Source organism: Mastigoproctus giganteus, chromosome 3, assembly GCF_048544385.1.
Source record: "Mastigoproctus giganteus isolate SK-2022 chromosome 3, ASM4854438v1, whole genome shotgun sequence".
NCBI lineage: Eukaryota > Metazoa > Arthropoda > Arachnida > Uropygi > Thelyphonidae > Mastigoproctus > Mastigoproctus giganteus.
The window spans coordinates 239,731,770-239,750,859 of NC_143577.1; the positions used below are offsets into that span (position 1 = coordinate 239,731,770).

Genomic DNA, 19,090 nt, shown 5'->3' on the forward strand with positions numbered 1-19,090 from the left:
TTCTTGCATCAAATGCCTCTACTAATGCTAATGCTAATGCTAATTGCTGGAACAAACTTCCATCTGTCGTGGAAGTTGATAGGTTAAATAAATTTAAGGAGGAACTGGACAAACTTTTAGAGGGAATGGTTGTGTGATTTTTTTTTTTTTTTTTTGGCTGATGCTGCATAAGCTCATACACTTGCATCACATGCCACTACTACAAGGACTGGCTTACTGTTACCATTTTTATCAACTCATTTAACAACTGTTTTGTCCATGCTGGGCTACACCATGTGTGAGGATGCATGAGAGAGAAAATGAGCGAGAGGAGGGAGGACAAAAACTCATCTTTAACAATGCATACTCGCTTGAAGACACCAGTTCATCCGATCTGAATACTGAAGTCATGCTCCTCCCTATGAGCATTGTATAATTCCTTCAAATCCATTGGACTGTTATCATATAGTGTGTTAGGATAAAGTAATAATGGCTGTAGGGTTATATCTATGTAATAAAAAGTAATGAAATAATTTGAGAATTTTATGCACATCTTTTTTCCACAAAGATTTTCTCTTTCCCTTGGGGATACTGTGGTCCCTCTGATGACAGAAGTTGACTTTCAGCCACCAAGGCTTATGCTCGCATTAGACAACAAGGTTATAGCCAGGAGTCAAACCAAACCTTTAATATCATTTCATACAAATAGCATCTTGATTAAATCGAGTGTAACATCATGATAACTGTTTCAAGACTTATTGGTCTTCCATCAAATTACAGGTGGTTTCTGTTAGCAAACATCTGTAAATAATGTGCTGAGTCCAAGAGAATAGCTATGAAACATAGGGAAAAAACACTTCCAATTAAACATAAAAGGTTGTTATCTCACAGAGCAAATAGTAAAAGTTGTACAAGCGTTTCAATGCAAAAAAACTGAAATAATAATTTGAAAATTATACACGTCTTATTCAGTTTCTGCCTTTTGAATGATTTGGTCCCTCTGCCATTTAAATTGAACATAGAGATGTGTACAATTTTTCATATTTAGAGTGGTTTTCTCATCTTGTCAGCATGATGGCAAGGTGCAGTACAGACAAAAAATTATATCAAAATATTTTTGCAATAAGAGTATCATGTGCCCACCCACCACTTCAATGTCAGACTGACTGGCTGATATATGATGGTGCACAAAATATAAGGTAGAGTCAAAGTTTCTTAGCTTGCACTGATCTACCTTAAATGTGTTTTATATCACACTTCCTTTGAAGTATGCTTCCCACCCTCTGCTACCACACAGTTCTCTTATTAAGCACAATACCATGTTTGGGGGAGGGATAAGAATCACTATCTTTGGAGATCTAAACCCATCCTGCAGGTCTCTCACAACAGTCTTCAGTGCTATCATTACAGCATACTGCAACCCTTTCTGCTGAGCTGAACTGCTGTTTGCTCTGGGACTGCTTTGAACCTCAGAAAAAGCAGACCTTTGACTGAGACAAAGTCTCATAAGTAGGGTGGTTACAGAGAACTGGGACTGCATGGTTTGCCAGACACCTTGCTGACTCTGTCCTTAAGATGTATTTATCACCATAAATCTTGACTGTATCTAATGTTCCATAAAACCACACAACGCAATGCTTGCTCAGCACAAAATTGGACATCTTTTTATGTGGGGAAGGAACACAACAATTCACAATGAAATTAAGTCATATTCAATGTCAGTTGACCTGCCATCAGTGAATGAGAACACTCCTGAATGATACACCGATTGCTCAGGTTTGAGATATGGTTGTAGCTCCATAAATACATATGTGCATTTTGCTACAATGAGTTATGCATAAGTTGTGAAATATATTGACTCTACCTTGTATAACTGAATATGAATGTACTGTGAACAATGAATACTGGGACCTATATTGCTTACCATAATTCAAACACATGCCAGTGGACAGCTTACCAGTTTAGCTTAGAATCAAGCAAGTCCATGTAGACAGTTCAGCCTACAAATTTACAGACTCAGATCCATCCCTTAAAATGAAAGGAATATAAAAAAAAGTTGAAACAATTTCATAAAGAAAATAGGATCAATTTCCAACAGTAGCAAACCATTACAGCCTGTACTACATGCACACAAAAAATATATAGCCATATTAAAATGCATAAATCAGATAATCCTCTCAGACCAACATTTCATACAAGAATGGCTGCAGGATATTTTGCTAGAAATTGTTACAAAGAGACTATTAAAATCATAACTATTTTAAAGTTCTAACTAAATGTAGCAAAAGCAAAACAATTCAATATGTGACATGCCATATGAATAAGTCATTCTCCAGGCTATATGATTCTATAATAAGTCCATTCCATTGCAGTAAAAAAGTAACAAGTATTATTTGTTTGTCTTGTTATTACCACTCTTTCTACACAACTATTAGCAATCCTTCCTGGAACTAGGTTTCAAAAACTGACACTGAAAGACGCTCAGGAGTAATATATATTTTTGCAGACACCAACCAATTAAGAAAATTTATTACAAAGATATACAAATTACTAATATAAAGTTTAAAAGCCATAAAAGCAATTAAAATATACTAGATAAAAGGATTAAAAACATATTACAACAGAAATAAACAGAAATAAATACATTAGGAGCTTCTGACTACTATATAAAACCTTTTTTCAATTAACTTTAAAAGTATGGCTGGCACTGGCATTATATACTGTAAGTGAAGGTAACATTTAGTCCATGTGCACAAGGACTCGAGTCATGGAGGAAGAAAAGGGGGAAGGCGAGTGCCATGTCAGAAGTGAGAAGAGAGGAGAAAGAAAGTAAAGCAGAAATGAAAGTGACTGTTTATGACAGCCTACAGTCTCCATGAAACACCCTCCATCAGTCAGCTGGGGTTTTTTTTTTTTTTTTTTGAGCACTCTCTTCTCAATAGAAATAAAAATGGCAATCCAATTCATCCTAGAGGTTCTCTGTAGGACTGAGGTCAGGGTTGGGCTGGCCAGTACAACATTTCAATGCTGATGTCTCAAACAAGTCTGTCACAACACAAGCAATGTGACATGCAGCATTGTGCTGCTGATCATGTGCTTTCCCTGATGTGCTGCCACAAAGGTGACAGACAGCATTCACCGTTTTATCCAAAATTACCAATGATCCCAGACCAAACTGCCTCTGCCAAACTTCACTGTCAGAATGATACAATTCAGCAAGTAGTTTTCTTCAAGCATCTGCCATACCTAGGCAGGCAGAGTGGTAGATTGTGATTCATCACTCCAAAGCACAGCTTTCCATTAGTCTGTGGTCCAAGAATGGCAGGCATTACATCAAGCTAGATAGAGTCTGGCATTTGGAGTGATGAGTCGCTGCTTGTAGTAACCCATATCATGCAGCTTGGTATCCTGCCCACTGTACTAGTGCTGACATGTGGCCCAATTGTCTCACTGAAGGTCTGTGTGTGCTGCAACAACTTTGGCCTGCATTCTTAGTTGATGATTATTTGCAAAGTTCTTCTGTCATGTTCAGTGACAGTTTCAGCACCAGTCTGTTTCCATTTGAAGATCATGTCACCAATCATAGACCTAGGTATCTCAGTGCCATAGAAATGTCACGTAAAGGCCAATTTATTATGTAGCATCCTATTATCATTTTGTGCTGGAAATCTCCATTGATCACAGCATCTTGCATTCGCAATCATACTACCATCTCAAAGGGCCACTAGCATGTTTATAGTTGTGCCTGACATGGTATTGTCAGGCACAAGTATAAACACGCTTATAGGCTGTAAGTATAGGGACAACTGGATATTCATGGTAGGGCAGTGTGTAAACACACATATACTAAACAATTTTGAACTGAATAGCAAAAGAAAGAAAAGGAAGAAAAAGGAAAAATTAATAAGACAAAAATCAGTGGCTGAAAAACATTACCTACTGCAAGTTGCCAAATAACACAAGTAGAATATGTAAATTAAAAAAGTAGTCAGCATAAATGCAAGCCAAGTAAGGAGCAAACACAAAAAGTTGCAATAATAATGGCAACAAACAAGGGGAGGGGAGAAATAACTAAATTAAAGAGTAGAGAACTGTAGAAGGAATGCATTCCTAAATTTTCAAAAAAAATTGACAATTAAAACAAACTTAGCCTCCTTGATGGCACCAAGACCAAACTATGTGAAATATCACTATAAATGGAAATGCAAAACTAACCACAACACTAGCTATGAAACAAAATAAATTAAGACAGCCAACCACTGAGCCCCATTCAACTTAATTAAAATTTGTTTAAAGTAAGTTACATGGTTCAGTAGTAGGCTGAAATGCTAATACATTTCTTATACTGTCATCTATAGACTAATATCCTTTTCACACTCTTATTTATGCTTTCTCCTCAATGCTTTGTAGGTGTTCATTTGGTATGTTATAATTTTTCACTGCATAAGTGCCATTGTTACTTATAGTATTGGATTGGTGGACTGATTAGTATATCTATCAGGTCAGTAATGCAATGATTTGTTTAACTGTTGAAATTCACAGCCACTGTTAGCCTTGTGGATTTCCAATGAGATGAGAATCAGTGGTCAGCTGTCTTAATTTATTTTGTTTCACAGTAATGGTCATTATTAGTAATCCTAACAGCCATTGCTTGTTCCATGAGAACCCTCAGCAGGTCTTTAAATCACCAACACCTTCCTTTTCAGGCTGCTGCATGTTCTAATAGAAGCAGTACAAAATCATGTTCACCTCTGCCTGCAGCTACTGTTAATCTGGTATATATCCACCCAAGGCTAGCAGTTTTGACCCTTCTAAGTTTTCTGACACTGATATCATCAGCAAATATTCTTGCACCTCTTCTATTTAAGTGTATCCCACCCCCTGTAGAAACAGTTTCTCCTTTTAACAGATCATGCTGATATAAATTCTACCACACTAACCTTGCAGTCTTTGGACCCATTTAAGAAGTTCAATATCTTTCTCCAAATGTGGCCTCCAGACTCAAAGTGAAAATTATGCAGAACAACTAATTTTACAATTAGTTATTTAGCATCGTTACTTATGTAAAGAATACTATCATCATTAATTGTACTTAGCAGAGCTGACTATGGTTGCTGCCAAAGCAACCATGGTCAGCTCAAATGTATGTGCCACTGCACTTCGAACAAGACCACTTGCCTGCATCAGACATAAATGTAATATTTATACTTCAGCATGAGTACATAAGTTAGAGGAGTTTATGATCAGACATTTGCCAATTAACATTATCATTTACCCATATTTGGTGGTGTGGGGATTTGAAATGTGGCCATCTCGCATGTACTACTGTATGCCCGCACTCATCACTGGAATATTGATGCAGGAAAGAGAAATGATGAAAAGAATGCTGATAAGGGATAGATATGAAATGTTTTGGATACTGCTGGTTTAGATCACGAGATGAAATACAACATGCAAATTATTTAAACAGTATGTTAATAATATATAATTTGAACTTTCTGTGCAAAACAACTTTAAATACTGGTTATTTTTTTAATAACTAAACTTGGCAATCTGGGGTAGAAACAGTTTGTTTGTTTGTTTATTTGGTTTTTAGGAACATTAGCAACTAAGGCCATATTGCTCCAGGGATATGCGGTGGTCATTCCCTGACCTTTCCGCATCCTCCGTATTTGGTGGTCACAGACTCGAACACCGGTCTAATCAAGAAGCGTGTGCTACACACTGCTGCTCCTGCCCACTTGGGGTAGAAACAGTAAGTTTACCACCAAGCATGCCATCTTACATTGCGAAGATTAAATTTAGTTCAGGGAAGACTGATTAAAGTTTTGCTTTATATTCAATTATTAATTATTTTTGAGAAATACTTGCCTCACTGAAAGATGGAAAATGACTTGTACATTTTATCTTGCTTGAATTGCACCAAATGTTCAGATTTTGCCCTGGAATGTTAGTCACGATGATCTAGAACGTCAGTTATAATACTGGATATCACTGAAGACAGAGAAAATTCATTTTAGATATAAAGCCAAATTACGTGTGAAAATTTCTGAAAGTAAAGACTAAGAAGTAAATGAGACAACACCTTTTAAGATTCTCTAACAATGTTTGATATTCTCTTAATAATATACTGCTCTGTCATAAAATTAATAAATTATCTTATTCAGTCTGGTGGAATATATATTCCCAAGAGAAACCAAATGCAGAAATTAGTACAATTTAAAAAAAAATTGGTACTATTAATTTATATTTATCAAAGCTAATATTTCATTGACTAGAATTTTTGTCTTACTTGAAAGTTCTGTTACAGCAGCACAGAAATCTACAAGTAATACTTTTAGAACTTAAATATTCCTACAAATTACTATATATTTCAAAGGCAGAATTAAACTTTCTCTTTAACCAACAAGCAGATTCATTTCAATATTCCTTCATTATGATTTTGACTTTCAATTTGCATCATTACTTATATCAAAAAACAAGATGTATACTATAGTTTATTTAGTTATTAACTAAATCACTATACATTTAAGGTAATATTTTGGGAACTCTGCCGGAACCTATCCTCAGACCATACATAGGCTGTTGCCAGCCTCCTGCTTGCCGAATGTCCAATTATAATTGAGATATCCAGCAAGCAGGATGCTGACAACAGCCTATATATTGTCTGAGGATGGGTTCCAGCAAGGTTCTCAAAATGTTATCTTAAATGTATAGTGATTTAGTTAATAGCTAAATAAATTATCTTAATATTCATGTGGTATAAGAGTGGTCATTATAGAAATCTGGATTCCATGAAAAACTGCCACGTAACATAACATCCTTCTACAACAATATTATATCAAAATGTATGCCATAAAAAATAAGCTCTCTCAACGAGAAGTACACCTAATATGGCTGTCGAGTAACCTTTTTTTTCGATATGACAGATTTTATTAATATATATATATATATATATAAAATGATGGAAATATTGGTCATTTTTGGTGATGGAAATATTGGTGATCTAATGATTTTATATAATCATCAGTGAACTTGGTAAATAGAGTTCAGCACTACAAACTAGCAGTTTTTATTCTGCAATATCAGTTGAACAAAGACAGAATTGGTGAAATAAACTTTACTTAATAAGTAATGCAGTTTGTTTGTAAAAACTAAGCAGGGTAAATATTCTCCCTATTTTTATTAAGGAGCTTTCTAAGCTATGCTGAAAAATTTCCATTATACAAAGTTAACAAGTTTTCATGAATCACTGATTTCTTGTGGAATGTTCTCCTTTAATCTAGTGTTCAATGATATTCAAAGGGCAATCACAAAAAAAAAAAAATTCCTCCAGATATTCTCACCATTTTAATTGATCTCAAAGAAATCCTAGAGAACTGCATGAAAAATCCACATACAGCTCGAAGGCTACAGCAAAATAAAGGTTGGTCCTGAAATCATGGGGCCAATTTTTCTGAGAAGAAAAAACACTAACGGTGGATAAATGACAATACATTCATTTGTTGCAGGCTTTTACAGTTAATATCAAGTAAAATATAGTTGGGGAAGGATGTTATGTGGTGATTTTCTATAGAATTATACTTTTAGTAATGACTACTCTTATACAGGGCTGGATTAAGGATGAAATAGGTCCGTGGCCATCTTTAAATTCGAGAACCCTTTAATATATATATATATATATATATATATATATATATATATGAGTAATATGGAAAGAAAGTTAATAAATTGTATCAAGCTGTAACTAATACTTATGGGCCAATGTAATTGCTAGAGCAATTATGCATTATGACCACAATGTGTATAAAATATTTTGTATAATATATAATATTGAAGATAATAATAAAGTTAATTCAAGCAGACAATACCAAGCTGGATTTAAAGAAATGCAAGGGATATATTTAAAAAAAAAAAAAAAAATATATATATATATATATATATATATATATACACACACACACATAAAATTTATCATTGTCTACCCACAATCTAGATGACTTCAACTGGGGCCAACCACCCAGACTGAAGGCAAAAAACGACAAGGAGTTCTGTTTCTGTAATGATCAATATATCTGCTAAAATATATAAAAATTCCAAGATTAAGTAAATTAAGCAATTTGAATCTAAACCAATTAAAGATAGTTAAATTTTTTAGAATCAAAAGAAAGATATTATAAATGTAAGCATATATTGATCATCGTTGACCCGACAGAGAACGCAATTTAATAATTAAAATGAGACCAAATGCAAAGTATAAGGCATATCTACCGCATCCAGGACATAATGTAACAACTAGTTATTATGAAATAATAATCCCTCTAGTGAGTTAATATATATGTGGTGACCCCTATGTGATGGATATGGTAAAAATAAAAATAAATAATTAATCAATTAATTAAAGTTAATGCAAAGAGAAACATGCAGATAATAAGAAGAATAAAAACTAACAGAGTAGGAATAATAGAACCTGAACTAATTAGGGTAATCCGAGGATGTAAGAGAACCTATTTCTTATCTGTAGTTCAGGTTCTATTATTCCTACTCTATTAGTTTTTATTCTTCTTACTATCTGCATGTTTCTCTTTGAGTTAACTTTAATTAATTGATTAATTATTTATTTTTATTTTTACCATATCCATCACATAGAGGTCACCACATATATATTAACTCACTAGAGGGATTATTATTCCACAACGACCAGTTGTTACATTATGTCCTGGATGCGGTAGATATACCTTATACTTTGCATTTGTTCTTATTTTAATTATTAAACTGCGTTCTCTGTCGGGTCAACGATGATCAATATATGCTTACATTTATAATATCTTTCTTTTGATTCTAAAAAAAAATTTAACTATCTTTAATTGGTTTAGATTCAAATTACTTAATTTACTTAATCTTGGAATTTTTATATATCTTAGTAGATATTAATCATTACAGAAACAGAGAACTCCTTGTCGTTTTTTGCCTTCAGTCTGGGTGGTTGGCCCCAGCTGAAGTCGTCTAGATTGTGGGTAGGCAATGATAAGTTTTATGTGTGTATATATATATTTATATCCCTTGCGTTTCTTTAAATCCAGCTTGGTATTGTCTGCTTGAATTAACTTCTATATTATATCTTCAATATTATATATCAGGAGTGGCCAACTTAATTTGTGATGCGATCTACTTTTTTCCTTCAAAATGTGAAGCGATCTACCATCTCAAAAATTTCATCGCACAAGGTGCACAAATCAAGGGATGACTGTATATTTAAAATTCGTCGTGATCGACCGAAATTAAACCCGCGATTGACTCGTTGGCCACCCCTGTTATATATTATACAAAATATTATATATATATATATATATATAGATAGATAGATAGATATATTGCACATACATATAAATAAAAATACTACATACGTTTTTATAGTTATATTGTGAATAATAATTCCTTGATAAAAATAAGAGGTCAAAAATGTTTTGTGTTTTGACTTGAAAAATAATAAAAACAATTTTAATAGAAACTTTTAACTTATTTATTATACAATATAAAGATATAAGAAAAAAATTTAAACACTTAACAAGTTTAAGTATGCCTTTATATTATGTTTTCTTGGTTTATTACTATTAGAAATTTTTATCACTACTTTAGAAAATATTTACACTGAAAATGAGGCCCATCCTTGGGTGATGCCCCGGCCATGGTTGGTTTGGCTGTAGCATTAACACAGCCCTGCTCTCAATACCACGTGAATATTAAGATAGTTTACTCAGTTAATAACTAAATTCCTATACATTAAGGTGACATTTTGGGAACCTTGCCAGTACCCATCATCAGAGCATATAGTGGCTGTTGTCAGCCCTCTGCTTGTCGAGTGTCTTGATCCCCACTGAGAATGCAGAATAGGTATCAAGACACTCGGCAAACAGGGGGCTGACAACAGCCAATATATGCTCTGATAATGGGTACCGGCAAGGTTCCCGAAACATAACCTTAATGTATAGGAATTTAGTTATTAAATGAATAAACTATATTAATATTCACAGGATATAACTAATAATTCACAGGGTCCTTACTAAAAGTATAATTTTTTGACAAAGTAATGGTAATCTGTTCAACTGATAATGTAAAATAAAAACCATTTGTTCAGTACCACATATATTTCTCACACTTGTTTGTCATTTTATATTATTTTTTATTATTTCTTTTAGGTAGTATAAGTGCCTGGTACCCATCTGCCTAGCCTAAAATACTATCGTTGCCCTCCAGCTGTCTTGTTTTCTATTACCGCAGAATCTCCCTTGTTTTATGGATTTGAAAAAAGCATTTGACAGGGTAAACTGGAAAAAGTTGGAGTTACTGAAAGATATTGGAATTAACTGGACAGATAGAAGATTGATAGAGGAACTATATTGGAGTCAATGGGCTAAAGAAATGGCCTAGAGACACAGATAAATGGAAATGCAAATGAGTTTGAGCTGTCATAGACATGCCACGTGGCAAAAAACTCATAATATAGCAATATAATAATAAGAATAAATGAAAATTATAAACTGGTGAGTTCAATTTTTTCTTTGAACACATGAAAAAGATGCAATTAATCTATTGTTTTCTTGTTACTTATAATTCTATTATTATTGTTGGAAATGTGGGAAAATAAAAAATGATGGTGAACGATTACATTTTTCATGGAGCTCAACAGTCAGCAAACAGTGTCTATAATTGCATTTGTTTGCTGTTTGCATTTAGGGAAGTTTTATGACAATTATCTTTTTTTTTTTTTTTTTTTTTACATATATACACACTGGCCAAAAAAATACCTTTATTCAGCATCAAAAGTGTGGCATAGGTCTAAATGGGTTTTAGCATGGGTGTGTCTAATTGTAACCATTTTTCCAGCAAAATACTGCACAACTGAAATAAAGTTTGAAGGATCAGGACTTTTCTGCCAAACTCTCTCCAGCATATCCCACATATTCTCAATAAGATTGTGATCTAGTGAATGTGGGGGCCAGGAAAGATGGTGGAAATTTGTGTCACGTTCTCCAAACCATTCTTGCAAAATTCTGTTGCATTGTCATCCATAATAAAGTGGCCATCACCTTCAAGATAAAAGTGTAATATTTCAGGGTGCAGTAGGTCTGATACAAAATTCAGGTACTCCCTGGATGACATTCAACCTTCCACTAGTATTAGTGGATCCAGTCTATGCCAACAAATCATCCTCCATATCATCATGATGCCATCCACATCCTTGGAGTTGTCTTAACAAGGCAAGGAAGCTCCATCACTTTGTGAGGCTTTCACCACACTCTCTGGCTATCATCAATGCAAAACAAAATGTATCATGATTTATCTAACAATGACTTTCTTTCACTCTCCAACTATAAAGTTTTCAGCATCACAGCAAGCAGATTCTTTGGTTTTTATCTGAAAAAAAGTGGCTTCTGAATAGGCAAGCAACTGCTAGTACCCAATTTCTTCAATTCCCTGTGCATGGTATGGGTTGAAATAGGGCAGTTGAATTGAATTATTCAATGCACATTGGATATCCTATTTTTCCATACAGTCCTCCTTAGAGTATGGCGGCTTGAAGTATTGCTTTTCTGCCACATTTATGTCTTTTAGATGTGGAAGACTGCACCCACAATAAGACTTTTTCAAAGTCTGACAGATTACATGTTTTCCCGGTTCAGATTACTGCAGTCAAACAGCCTGTGCAGTCATACTCAACGAAGCAACATGTCATCACCCCACACCATTTTTCTTTGCACCTATTTGCATTTCTTCTATCGGTGCTGTCTTAATACAAAGGTTTGTATTTCTTTTGGCCAGTGTGTGTATAATTAATTTATTACAATCACCAAGTTGAATGGTGATTATAGACATGCTGGTGATTTTTAAAAATCTATTTCTTATTTTTACTATAACACAAACACAACATTAAAATATTAAATTTATTATACCTTATGTATTGGGTCTTCAGCTACATTGTGCTTTTCCACATGTATATATGTAACTTTTTCACATATTAAATAATTTACTTTCTCTGTATTCACTATTCATATTTAATATATAAATAAATGAAAAAACACTTAATATTTTGCCCATGCATGACAGGCATTTGAAAAGTTCATGACCTGAGTACAAAAGGGTAGTGGTACAGATAAAATTTCTGTACCTACTGTATAACTCTTTAAATAGTAACTCACCAAGTTTCTTGCAGTTTCAGTAATGTAATTTTATTAATTACAGGAACTGAAGTCAACAAAACTGGAGCGAATGAGATTAATGGACAAAATCAGTCACTGTGCAGTCATTTAATATTTGGGAAAAAAGTGACTAATACCAAAGGCAATTGCTATTTCATAGTTAAGAAGTAAGGCAGCAGAATTTAAACATGGGGGAGAGAACCTGGAAGAGGACCCATGCTGTGGAAGACCTGTAACATCCATCACTTCAAAAGTCGTCGACAGTGTGCGTGATCTGGTGGCGAGTGATTGATGAGTAACAGTTTTGTACATTGTCAGCATCTTTGGCATGTCATCTGAATGCGTGTACCACATAATAACAAATTCTCATTATGGAAAGGGCACGATGGGTCATAAAGTTGTTGACAGCAGGTCAAAAAATAACAAGAGTTGTCCAGTCAAGAAACATTTGCATTGTTTTAAAGAAGATCCAACAAAATTCCTTGCACAGTTTTTGACCATGAATGAGACATGGGTCTATCAGTTTCAGCCAGAGACAAAGAAGCAGTCCAAACAACAGAAACACAGCTCTTCTTCTTTCTCTCCAGAGAAAGCCAAGTCAATTTCTTTAGCTGGCAAGGTGATGGTATCGGTTTTTCGAAATGCCAATGGAGTGTTTCTAGTGGATTACCTTCGGAAAGGTCAGACAGCCAAAGGGACAAATTATGCAGGTTACATGAGGCATTTGCGTGAAAACATCAAAGTCAAACACCAGGGAAAACTGAGCAAAGGAAGTCTTGGACCATCCCCTATATTCACTATATCTAGAACCATTGGACTTTCACCTATTTCCTAATTTGAAAAAATACCTGGCTGGCTCCATTTTCTTACAGACAGTGACATCACTGCTGTAGTGGATGCATTCCTGGAGGCCCAAGAGAAACTTTCTTCGCAACTGGAATCAGTGCATTGCAGCATCAGTGGATAAAGTGTATTGACTCCAAAGGGGGCTAGGTTGAAAAGTAACATGTTACCCGACTCCTCAAATAAACCCTTTATAATTAGGCTACAAACTTTTAAAACACCCCTCTTGTGTATTTTTGCTAACAGCTGTTAACCTTCCATCACTCGTAACCTCATTTTAAAAATGATGCCCATGTGGTATCTGTGAGACACCACTTTTTGTTTTAAAAAATTTACTTTTAGCTTTTTTACTGAATTGAAAACAGTGACCGATTAATTATGATTTGCTAAATTCAATTAAAAATGTCAAATGACAAACTAGAGAAAACAATAATAAAGTTTCTATTGTTATTTTTTAGAATTTAAGGTCACTCATCCCAAATTGAAACACAGGTGCTTATATTAGCATCTGGCAGATGCAACATAAATGTCTATATTTTTATCAGCCGTTTTGCATTTAGCCAGCAAAACCTCTATGGCAAGTCTCTGGTGTCTTACAGACATCGCATGGAAATGGGAATTACATAGGATGCTTTTGCTCCTAGAGTGCCTGTAAATATCAAACAAAAAAAATTAAATGTCTTCTAATTTATAGTATATGAAATGAAAACAGAAAATACTATATAACCAGTTAGAGAATATTGGCGAGAAAAGGTACATAGGAGAATTTGATTTCATTTAACAAATAAAAAATATATATATATATATATATACACAAAGGGTACTAGGAAAGTTTTGCAATATGACGCAACAATGAATCACAGAAAGCTGCTTGTTGCTGCATGTTGAGACATGTTCATACGTGCATAGTAGCCGCCGCGCCAAGCCGATGGGCTCAGTTATTCATTAGTAGTGAGAGTGTAAAGTGCTTGCGATGGCATCGTGGTCACGAAATGAGATAAGGACAGTTTTGCGGTATAATTTCGTGCGTGGTTTAACCATAGACCAGTGCTTAGAAGAAATGACTCTTGCACTAGATGATGATTGTCCACATCGTACAACGATATTCAGGTGGTATAGAGAATTCCAAAGGGGAAATTTCACTCTGGAGGATTCAGAGAGGCCGGGAAGGCCACGAACGTCAGTTACGGAGGAAAACGTTACTGCTGTGAGGAAAATGCTTGACGAAAACAGGCGAGTGACCTACCAACAGATAGAGGATACTTTGGGCCTAAATGCACCAGCAATTCGTTCGATTCTGCAAGATCATTTGCACGTGAACAAACTTTGTTCTCTCTGGGTGCCGCATCAACTGACTGAAGAGCAGATGACACGACGTGTGACTTGGTGCCGGGAGATGTTAAAAAAGTTTGATAAGGGACAATCTCGGTATGTGAACAACATCGTGACAGGTGACGAGACTTGGCTGTACTATTACGATCTGCCAACCAAGGCTCAAAACAAAGTTTGGGTCTTTGATGATGACGACACGCCCTAATCGTCAGAAAATCCCGATCTGTAAAGAAGAAAATGATAGCTGTATTTTTCAAATCGAGTGGAATTGTGGAACGTGTCGTTTTGGACACGCAGAAGACAGTCACAGCTAAGTGGTATACTGAACAATGCCTGCCTAAAGTCATTGGATCTATGAAGAACCTGCGGCCAAAGTCAAGAATGGACACCCGGTACCTACATCACGAAAATGCTCCAGCTCACCGCGCCAAAGCCTGCACCGAATATTTGACCACGACAGGACTGAAACTTCTCGAGCACCCTCCCTACAGTCCAGACCTTGCTCCCTGCGACTTTGCACTGTTCCCGCATATGAAAATGAAGCTAAAAGGGAGGCGGTTTTCCAGTGATGAGGACCTTCTACGGGCTTGGGACGAGTGTGCTTTACTCCCTAGTGAAACTTGGCAGAACTGGTTTAAAGATTGGTTTCGGAGGATGGAGAGGTGTATTGAATGTAGAGGAAATTACTTTGAAAAAATTAAATAAACAAAGCTGTATTGCAAAACTTTCCTAGTACCCTTTGTATATATATTATATATATTTTTTAAGTGGCATCTGTCAGAATACCATAGTGGAAGATTAATACCACAATGATCTTAACCTGGCAGCAGTAGCACCTCCATTTGTAGAAAAAAATGGCAGGGCTCCTGACAGGTGTCAATTTAAAAAAAAAAAAAAAAAAAAAAAAAAGAACAATTTGGAAAACGTTTTGGAATTTTTTGAATTCTTCTTGAACAATTGCAATATGTCCATATTTTTTAAAATAAGTGCAATACTTATTGTAACTTTTTAAGTTAAAAAAAATTAATTTTTAAAATGCAATATGTTTTATACCTTTCATTTTCAAAAACGCAAAAAAATTAATTATACTAAATTTTACAAAAACACACATACACCATAAAATAGAAACATCAGTCTCGCTTAGTCTTTCTTTTTTACCAATTTACAAGACTTTTAAGTGTGTGAAATTCAAAACTGTGCATATATATTTCTACTTATGTATATTCAATAATGTTAGTTACTTCCATTTTCAAGCTTATTTTAAAAGTTATTTCTAGTTTGCCACCATCATAGCGTGCAAAATTTGAAACTACGTATGTTGCTTCCCACAGAGTAGTGACCATTTTGAGAGATAGCAGGTTTCATTTTACCATCTATATGCTGTGAAAATATCAGTAAATCTTTCAAAAACAACTAGGGTAAGCTGGTAGATGTTTATTGAACTAATGAGAGAGGAAAAAACAAATAAGCTGAAACTTTGTTTGTGTTTGTGCTTGTTCAGTAGTACTACATCATTCTGCAAGCAAAATTCAAATAGTTGCAAAAATGTTGGCAGAGCACCTGACAGGTTCTCGCACCCAATTTATACATGAAAACTATAAGAAAATCACATCAAAAGCTACTGCAGTAAAAGTTTTATTATATTTAGGGAGATAGAAAAAATTTCAGAATTTTAACCATCGGGTAACAGTTAAAGCAGGAACGTTATTTTAGAGGGACACCTGTAAGATGCCATGCCATTACTACCAAGTTAATACTCACAATATAGCAAATTTCTATGCCACATGTTGCAAAAGTATTGCACTACTTTCACAAAAATTATATCACTAAAACCATCTCATCTTTTAAAGAAATCTGCCATTTCTTTTAAAGATGAGACAGTTTTATAGCAGCCTATTTTGGAACTGGCTAAGCCTTCATCAGAGAGCAGAGCTTTCAATTAGCAAATCCAAGTGATAAAAGAAGTTTTTCTATGCAAGCTGCTATGAGGATTGAAGCACATATCATGATATATCACATTTTTAATATAAAAATGTGATATGTCCTACTCGAATACAGAAAAAGTACCTTGACTGTGTCCATGCAGCTGGAAAGACATTACTAAACTTTTTATTTAAAAAAAAAAAAAAAAAATGAAAATGATAAAGGATAAACAGTCTCACTTGAAATTGATTTATTCTTGGTTTTTTTCAAAGAGATATACTGAATTGTAAACAACACATAGCATACATTTACTGGCATACTTTTTTTTTTTTTTTTTTGCAATTCCTTATACTGTTAAAATAATGATAACATCAACGTGAAAAATTTAAATTAAAACAATTGAACAGCAAACTTTGTACACCAACATGTCTGCTGGCATGATTTGTTTTAAGTGTCTGCTCAGCAGTTAATAGCACCACATATCTAATATGTGTATACATCACTTTTTCTTTTTGTTAGTGCATCAGCTTCTGTGGCCATAATGCATCCCCCAAAAGTTTTTGGACTACTCTGATCCAAGCCCGAGGTGAGATTTGAACCCGCGACATTTGGGTTGCCAGGCAGGTACTTTACCCACCCAGCTAGCCGGTCGGCATATATATATATATCACTTATATGTGATATATATGCCGTTCACATATAAGTGAAACATTGTTCACATATAAGTGAAATTAGATTTACATTAGGAAAGCTGTCATATCAATATTATACAGTAGATGTCAGCATGAGTCAAAATTTACCCTACCCAGATCAACAACCATTTGGCCCAGCCCAAGTGCAAGGATGAATCCACATCCAAATGTTTTTCACACTAACCCTATTCATGCCAGAGTTGTTTTTGGTATGATCTAAATTAATGCAGGCAACTAAGGCTATGATGCATCAGTATATTATAAATGTAAACCACATATTTTCTGGTCAGTTTATCTCTTTTGCTGGATGAAAACAACCACCAGCCTTCAATCCAAAACTGAACTAACTTGGCCACAAGCCCCAACAAAGCTCCTCCCATTCTTTGGTTCTGATTCTATAAAGGAACTCTAATCCAAACCATTTTTCACACGCGTGGAGTGGTTAGGTGCGACAGTGCTGGAAGGACACATGCTTTGGATGTATCATAGTTCAAGCCTGCATGGCTGCTAAATATGGTTAATGTTCGTATTCATTGTCAAAAAATAATTGTAAACTTCTCTGACCTAGTGGTTATGCCAGAGTATAAACAAGAGCTTTATTTATTTAATGAAAAGGAATTTCTGGCATTATTTGTGCACTGGTGGAATATTATGATAAATGGCAAATATATAACAATTCTAGTCTTTATGCAAGACTAATGAACTTATGATTCTGAGAAACCCAAGGCTGTAATAACAAATAAACAACACAGTTCATATATATATGCAATTTAGAAGCTGGGGACTTTCTCTCTTATATAGATTCAACAGCTGAGTGGATGTGTTTTGTTTCTAGAGTAAGTGTAGCTATAAATGGTTACACTGCAGGTCACATAACGATAAGGGAATTTAACTCCTTAAATCCCATGACACTATCATCACCACTTAAGTTGTTGGAGGTAAAGGATTCTATGAGTATTTATTTACTAAATAAAAATAATTACATATTTTCATAAAATTTCTTTCTTTTCTGGTTTTAAAATACACTATTATTATTGTTATAAATATACACCGATGAGCCAAAACATTATGACCAGCAAGTCTTTATTCAAATCGAAGCAACTGCAGGTGAACTATGGCACGTGTGCAGGTCAGGACACAATATAAAACACACCTGATACCGAGCTCCGTTAATCAGTGCTACTCTTGTTCTTCGGATAGGAAAGGCAGTGGACTTAAGCGAGTTTGACAAAGGTCAAATTGTAATGGCCAAACGACTGGGTCAGAGCATATATGAAACAGCATGGCTGGTGGGTTGCTCACGGTCAGCCATAGTTAATACCTACCGAAAGTGGTCCGAGGAGGGAAAACCCACGAACCGCTGGAGAGGTGTTGGATGACCATGGCTCATTGATGTTCGAGGTGAGCGATGGCTCTCCTGGATGGTACGTTGCAACACAAGGGCGACTGTGGCGCAACTTGCTGGTAATTGGAATGCTGGTGACGGCAGTAATGTGTCACAGCACACAGTACATCGAACCCTGCTGAAAATGGAGCTGTGTTGCCGTAGGCCGCTCTGAGTGCCCATGCTAACCATGATTCACCGGCAACAGAGCCTACAATGGGCACACGAGCATCGAAACTGGACCTTGAGTGATTGGAAGGTCACCTGGTCCAATGAATCATGTTTCCTGTTGCACCATGTGGACGGCCGGGTACGTGTATGTCATTTACCTGAAGAAGTGATGGCACCTGGATGCACCATGGGACGAAAACAAACCGGTGACGGCAGTGTCATGCTTTGAGCGATGTTCTGCTGGGATACCCTGGGTCCAATCATCCATGTGCCAGGCACTCTGATGTCTACCACCTACCTAAACATCATTGCTGACCAGGTACACCCTTTCATGGCAATGGTCTTCCCCTCTGGCAGTGCCATCTTTCAGCAAGATAATGCGCCATGCCACCACTGCCTGGATGTTTGAGACTGGTTCGCGGAACATGAGGAACACTTCCGGGTATTTCTCCGGCCTCCAAATTTTCCAGACATCAATCCCATCGACCACCTATGGTTTGTGTTGGAACAGCAACTCCGATCTGCGGCATCTCACCCACGGACCTTACAGGAGTTAAAGGATTTGT

At 35.5% G+C, this 19,090-nt stretch overlaps 1 protein-coding gene across 1 annotated transcript in view; it reads right to left on the reverse strand.

Annotated features, from left to right (window-relative positions):
* Positions 1-19,090, reverse strand: part of LOC150088926 (TAR DNA-binding protein 43-like) — a 77,443-nt gene that overhangs the window by 10,281 nt on the left and 48,072 nt on the right. The window contains exon 2 of the mRNA XM_090369737.1: positions 5,851-5,973. Coding sequence (XP_090225863.1) covers positions 5,952-5,973 — 22 coding nt within the window. The 3' untranslated portion in view covers positions 5,851-5,951. The remainder of the gene's footprint in view (positions 1-5,850; positions 5,974-19,090) is intronic.